Raw genomic sequence first — 7,920 nt, forward strand, 5'->3', positions numbered from 1 at the left:
TCTCTTCAATTTGACAGCATCAATTTCTTGAGGGCAAGGTTGGATAGATATCTAATATTTAAAAGAGAGCAGACATATGTCAGAAATTTTATAATTGAAGGTAGTTTACTTTGAAGCATGTATGAAGAATGTATGAGAATTGAAAATTCTTTCATGTATGGTTATGTGATTTTGGAGGATTTGTTGTATATGTAAATTGCTTTTGTTGTGTTTATTTGTAACTCTAACGATTTGTTGTGTTGTGTTGTTGTGGTCGTTGACTGAACTTATTTGTCTAGATTTTCATATATTTATAAATGACTTTAGTTGAAAACTATGGGTTGTGGGAAGTCATAAATTGACTTTGTAGTGTTGTACTGCATACACAAGTTGCTGTTAGCAACTTGGCTTTTCACAATGTAGTATTATCATAGAGGTATACGTCATATATAGTATTTTTTGATATATACACATGTATGTATACATTTACACATGTATATACACATATCAATTAAATATTTGAAGCGCTGCATACAAACATATGCATATATATATAACTACACATGCATATATCAGAAGAATTGGCACTATGAATAATAATAGTATATATATGTATATATATATCAGTGTATATATGTATAATTGTTTGTTGTTCTTGGTTGTTTACTGTTTTGAAAAGCATGATTGTAATATAGGTATGCACAACTATAGTAAATTCTGATGCATACAGATGTATGCATACATATACACATGTACATATACATATAATTAAAAAAATGAAAGTTTTGTATATGAACATATGCACATATATAACTACATGTGTATTTCAAAAACACTATAACTATGAATACTTGTATATAGTTCTGTATTGTATTGTTATATACAAAGATATAAGACTAGGAAAAGAACAATATACGTGATATATGTATATTTTTTGTGCAAATAACATAGTCTTAATACATTTAAAGGCAATGAGTATGATTGATAGTAACTTATGTGAAGAGGAAAAAACTTTCAAAGAGATAATTGGCACATGTAAGAAATGTCCATACAGATATTTATAGAAGCATACTTGTTTTTGTTAAATATAATTGTTTGTATACGTAAAAATAGTAAATATGGAAAATAGCTAATAGTATAATTGTATCGTAAACTGGAAAGTTTAATAATTAGAGAAGATGCGTTATAATCCTAAGTGTTTGTACTTAGGCAGCTAATTTCTGCAAGCAGTGCATGGCACTTAGCTTTGAAGTCAACAGGAGCAACTTTATTGACCGTCACTTTCATCTTGGATTTTGAATTGTATGTCTTAGTAGAAACCAGCACTGTGAATGAATAGTAATGTGAGAGTACTGTCTTGATCACTGAGGAAGGTGTCTCTTTTGTTGTTGCATCGTTTTGTAGTGCATAGAGTTGTCTTGCAGTTTTGTGTAGCAAGTGATTGCCACCCTCATCAAAAGCAGTGGCCCATAGAGTACTTGTGGCATCTTGCAACTTTAGAGGCAAGAGGTAACTATAATTATAGTCTTGCATACTCATTTGACATCTAGAGAAGAACCAAGAATCATTAGCTTGTTGTGTACATTTTTTCTTGCAAGGCCTTCCATTGACTATCAGTGGGCAAGCTGTGTAATAGAAATTTTGGTCATTGGCGTTGACATAGCGTAGAATAGCTAGCAATGTTGTCTAAATTGTTTCTGGTTTGATGCTCATCCGCTCACGGATCGAAGAGATTGTCATTCTAGTATATTTGTCGTCTATGTGGATAGTTTCTGCAACAAAGGGTAGAGCAAGCAAAGGGTCCCTTCCTCTTGATGTTAGAAGCTTTGCTTCTGGGAAACTTGGGTTGATATGTAATGTTGTTGTAGCTGTTATGTTCACAAGCTTGCCATTGAAATAGCCAACATGAGCATTACGTAAAGCAAGGATTACCACACTATCATTGGTCAACATATTTTTCAATTCCAGACCATTTTGTTCTGCTATTGGGCCCCATAAGTTGATGTCAATTGTTGAACCAGATAGATCATTAATTTGCACAACACATTTTTGTGTTTCACTGCCATCTTTCCTGTGAATAGGAATGATATCTCCAACATATAGAACAAGACCAATAATGTCAACCAGTGTATTGTTTGTTAGTTGAAACAATTCACCAATAGGTGTGAAAGGAGCAGTTTGTTGATCAACTTGTTCTTCGTTGGTGCAATGTTTTACTATGGACGTATCAGACAAGGTGATTTCTAATTGACTGTTTAGTTTGTTGTACCTTGCATTTGCCTCCTTAACAGATCCTTTTGAAATAATATAATGTGAACCTATGTCCACACGGTTATAGTGTAACTTAGCTATCTCATCAAAACATGTAGTTCTAATTTCAGAACCATCACAATCAACAATGTCAAAGCTAAAGACATGGCCATTTTTGGTGGTTGTGCTATATGCCTTAATAGGCCATTTATGAGTAACTTTCCCTTTGATTGTCCATTTATTTTGGTATGGATTCAAAGTTTTTATAGGACCTATATTTTCAGAAGTTGTTGTTTGTGAGGATGGCAATTCAGTTGCAAACTGAAGCGACCATTTAGATGTTGATGGTCTATCCTCAGACATAATTTCGGGTTGTTGTTCTTTGAATAGATATTCTGGTTTACCAAAGAACGGGAAAACACTTTGTTTCACTTCTAGATTAAGTATTACAATAGTCATGTGAAAACAAAAGAGTTCTTAAATTATTGTTAATTGTACATAAATGAAATTAAAAAAAGTTGAAACATATTGTATTTAATAATCATAGTTGATTTCCTACCTTGTGTTCCATATGTATCGACATGTATAGCTCGATAACTGGATTATTGTGCCTATTTTTAGAATATCTGAATCTATCAGAGTAGCATATTTAGAAGACAAGATTGCCAACTGCATGTATTTGCCATTAGATAATACTAATTTATGTCTGTCAATATCATCTGTGCTATTTTGCATTTTCTAAAATGACAAAACTTGTAGCAATGCTAAAGGAAGGTCATCCCCAACATTGACAAATTGGATTGCAAAAGGGGTAGGGACATACTCTTGGTTTTTTGCCTACAAAAAATAATATGAGTATAGAGGATTTAATTTTAATGGGAAGCAGCTCATTTATTTGCTTACTTGTCAATGTAAAGCTTGTGTTAGTAAACTATGTAATCAAGGTATGGTATGTATAAAAAAATGATGCATGTGGTAATGAAAAGGATGGTATGCAAAAGAGTAATGAACTGTCAAAAAAAAGAGCATAAAAGCTTTCTATATTGAAAAGCTTTGATAATTTAGCTTACCAAATTATCAATAGTGGAATGGTCTATGGATTCAGAGGTAGCTGCTGAAGATGCCATTGTGCATATATACCTTTTGAGAATTAAAAGTAAATTATAAGCATGATGAATTCTAGTTCTTATATCAGAATACAATCACAAGATTATGTAAGCCTATCGAAGGTATATATGCATAAGCAAAGTAAAATTAACTGAGCATAGAGTAATGTTGCTACAGTTTTCTTTTTGTTTCAAATGTTAGTGAATTGATCATAATGTGATTGAAAATGCATTGAAACCGATAATTGCTCATATGCTGAAAAGCTCAAAAAACATTAAATATGACATAATGATTTATATATTTGAGAGCATATTAGCAAAATATGAGTTTATCCGATCAAAGATTTTTCAAAATATGGCATGGTTCTGTCTGTTTCGAATGCTAACCAAAATATGAAACTTTTCAAAGATTGAATAATTACAACAACATAGGATCAACCCAAGCAACTCATCCGAGGTCATTATCACTCCATTTAAATTCTTTGTCTCGCAATGTGAAAATAACCGTTGGATCAAGTAATTGTTCAGTACTTGGTATTGGCAAAGGTGCTACTTCAATACTATGTATGGTTGTCATAGCACTACAAGATGTAGACAGGTTGACTGTTGTTTGCTTTGGTGATTTATGTTCATAGTGAGCAATGATCTTTCTGAGTTTACTCTTTAACTTGTCGCTTTCTTGCAACATGCTATCAATTACATTGTTGATGTCCTCTATTGCTTTCAAGTTTGTATCCATTCTTGAAATTTGATTGGGTTAGTGTGGCTGTTTTCTGTTTGAATGACAAATTCGAAAAGCATTACTAAAAAAAGTGAACATACAAGAATAATACAACAAATCTTTAAGGAGATCACTTTTTTTGTGTGAATGATGATGAATTTAGTATTAACAAACTCTAAAAACTTGTAATAATTACCACAATACATTAAGATTTGTAAATTGTCTAATGACTCAAACTACAAAGCTTTCACTCTATGAAAGAATGGTTTAGTTGCATTTATTTTAGAGTATGTGTGCATATATATCCATGTGTATATATATAGGTAGATATGTGTATATTAGTGTACATAGTTCTATAGATATACATCTGACATATATACATATATATCTATATTTATCTTTAAGACTAAAACCCTTCATGTGCACAGAGTCAGTTATTGGATTTGTGTTAAGCTGGGCAAAGATGTTGTCTTCAATGATTTCATCTGAAGGTTGTGCATGAATGTCGATGTTCTTTATGGCTGCTTACAACCTTAAAATCAAACTTGTTTTGTTGTTGTCAACAATATTTTGGTTTGCAGTTTTTGGTGTTGTAATTTCCACATAAGGTTATTACCTTTTGTTCTCTGTGTGATTGTTTTATGCTTTGTTTCTCAAGGACTGCTATCTTTAATGATGTCTTTAATGATTTTGTCCTCAAGGTTGTGCATGAATGTTGACGTTCTTTATGGTTGCCTGCAACCTTAAAATGGAATTTGTTTTATTGTTGTTGCCAATATTTCGCTCTAAAATTTTCACTTTTGAAATGTTCACATAGATTGTTGGGTTTGTTCTTGTTCTGATTATTTTGCAATTTTCCAGGTTGTTTTGTGAATTCGAACCTGTGAGATTGTTGTGTTTTGTCCAAATGTTTGGCTTTGCAATTTTCCACTCTAGAAATGTTCACATAGATTATTGGGTTTAATTCGAATAGTGGTCTGCAGATGTTTGGCTAGATAGATGGGTAATGTTCTCGTTTTGACTGTTTTGTGAGTATTTTAGTGGGCTTGCTTCTGAGGTTAACACCGTTAATGGTTTGAAGTTGGTAGGTAAGCTTCTATTTTTTGGAAATGTGCATTTTGGTCTACAAATATTCGATCTGCAATTTTCACTCTACAAGTGTTGCAATAGATTGTTGGGTTTTGTTCTCGATTTGACTATTTTGGTGGTTACGTTTGCTTCGTGTTCTGAGTATTTTGGTGGGCTTCCTTGTGAAGTTCACACTGTTAATGTTTTATAGTTGCAGGTTTTGTTGATTTCTTGGTTCCGTGTGCTTCCAGGGTTGCTCTTTGTTTGTGTTGCTTGACTGTTTGTAGGCTTCGCTCCTTTGAGTTTGCACGCAATTTTGCAAGTTTTTCTATCAGTTTTAAGTGGTGAAAGCTTTGAATTAGCAAAGTAGTTTTTGATATTATTTTTCCCTTCTGTGTGCTTGCAAAATTGTGGGTTTGTTTATGTTCTTTAAATGTTTGTGGGTGTGCCTACTTGCACTTTCAAAGCCATTTTTAGGGTTGGTTTGTGACTTTCACAACGTATTGTGCTTGTTTTATTGTAATGTTTTGTAATGTTCTTTAATTGTTTGTGGACATGCCTACTTGCAGTTTGCAAGGCATTTTTCAGGTTGTTTTGTGAGTTGCACGGTTTGCATGCTATGAATTTGTTATTTAAGATCCATCGGTTGCAACCATCAAATGTAATCTGTTTTATTGTTCAAATCTTTATTTCAGTCTGTTAACTTTCCACATGGGTTTGTATATAGAGGTTCAGTTAAGGTTTCTTCTACTTGTGTATATATATTGGGCTCGTATATGAGCTGCATGACTTCAATGCTTTGATGTTGTTGCAAGGTGCTTTCTTTGTTTATGTTATTTAGGTTTGTATCTACTATTGTGTGCACACAAAGGTTTTTATTCAGTAAGATAAATCGATATATATATGTACATCATGTTTATATATTTGAACATGTATATATATAATTGCATTTGTTTAGAGATAGATTCATGTATATATATATAGATTTTCATAGAAGTATTCAGACTGTAAAAATTCCTTTATGCTTGCAGGATTGCTACTTTGTTTGTGTTATTTAACTATTTGTGGTCGTGACTACTTTTAGAGTGCAACATAGAGTACCGTATGTATATATACATATGCAGATTGCTATATATATATATATATATACGTACATATGTGTATTGATATACATGTATACATGCCTACACATACATGTATGTATACATATGTGCATATGTGTATGGACATATATATATATTAGTACTTGAAATGTTCGCATAGATTGTTGGGTTTTATATATATATCAGTACTTGAATGTGTTATAAAAAATGACATAACCAAAGTACTTGTAGGCTTGCTACTTTGTTTATGTTATTAAACTAATTGTGAAGGATAGTATTTTCAGACTGCAACATAGAGTACCCTATGTATATATACATATATGGATTGATATACATGTATGTATATATATGTACATATGTGTATGGACATATACATATATTAGTACGTGAAATGTTTGCATAGATTGTTGGGTTTTGTTCTCGTTTTGATTATTTTGGTGGTTACATTTGGTTCTCGCTGGGATTATTTTACTGGGCTTCCTTGTGAGCTTGACACCGTTAATGGTTTGAAATTGCAAGGTAAAGATTTTCAAGGCTGTTCTATCTGTTGTTTAATTATTTGTGGACATGCCTACTTGCACTTTCGAAGGCTATTTTGAGGTTATTTTGTGAGTTTCATGGGCTGCATGCTATGAATTTGCAATTTAAGTTCCAGTGGGTGCAACCATAAAATGTAATGTGTTTTATTGTTGTAAGCTATATTTCACCCTATGTATATATACATATGCACATGGCTATATGTACATACATGCATATATATATGTCTACATGTGTGTATTCATATACATGTATACATGCATACACATACATGCATGGACATATATGTACATATATGTATGCACATATACATATATGAGTACTTGAAAGTGTTTTGAAAAAAAAAAATATAGACTTTGTTTATGTTTTTTAACTATTTGTGGACGTGACTACATGCAGACTATAGTGTAGTCTTCTATCAACAATTCTTAGATAGTTTACAATGAGCCTATTTGAACAAAGATTTAATAAAACTGTATATACACATGTATATATATACGTACATGCATGTATGCATACATATAGATTTATATACATATATTAATACTATAAGAATTTTGTAATCTTTGCAGACATAAAGAACATCGACAATCATGCACAACCTTGGGAATAAAATCATTAAACACATCATTGTTTGAGAAACAGACCACATGCATGGAGATGGCCATAGCAAAATATTCTTTAAGCTATTAAAATAGGACAAATACTTTAACGACATAATCAAAGTACTTGTAGGGTTGCTACTTTGTTTATGTTATTTAACTATTTGTGGATGTGACTACTTTCACACTACAACATAGAGTATCCACATAAAGAACGTGACATTCATGGAGATGACCACAACAAAACAATCTTGACAACATCAAAACAAATTAGATTTTAGGGTTCTAAGCAGCAAGCTAAAACACTTCTAATATAAGCTAGAATTTCATTTCTAACAAAATGTAGAAAAGCTAAATACCTCTCAAATTGAACAGAGATGATGGAGACTGAAAGTAATCACGTCCACAAAGATTTAAATGACATAACCAAAGTAACAATCCTGCAAGCACAACATACCAAAATATCAGGATGGTATGAAACAACGCATTACAAATTTTGAAAAGTTTAAAAACAAAACAAACAAGTACTTGGAAACGTAAAACCACTAATGCTG

General features: G+C 32.0%; 1 protein-coding gene across 1 annotated transcript; it reads right to left on the reverse strand.

Moving 5' to 3' along the window:
* Positions 1-1,665: 1,665 nt before the first annotated feature.
* Positions 1,666-2,592, reverse strand: LOC131874992 (replication protein A 70 kDa DNA-binding subunit A-like). The gene has a single exon (XM_059218978.1). The coding sequence runs from the start codon at positions 2,590-2,592 to the stop codon at positions 1,666-1,668; it is 927 nt and encodes a 308-aa protein (XP_059074961.1).
* Between the last annotated feature and the right edge of the window lie 5,328 nt (positions 2,593-7,920).

Source organism: Cryptomeria japonica, chromosome 4 (genome assembly GCF_030272615.1).
Source record: "Cryptomeria japonica chromosome 4, Sugi_1.0, whole genome shotgun sequence".
Taxonomy (NCBI): domain Eukaryota; kingdom Viridiplantae; phylum Streptophyta; class Pinopsida; order Cupressales; family Cupressaceae; genus Cryptomeria; species Cryptomeria japonica.

What these genes read in the sequence shown, in the direction of transcription:
- LOC131874992 (XM_059218978.1), bottom strand. Translation starts at nt 2,592, where the DNA reads ATGTCTGAGGATAGACCATCAACATCTAAATGGTCGCTTCAGTTTGCA.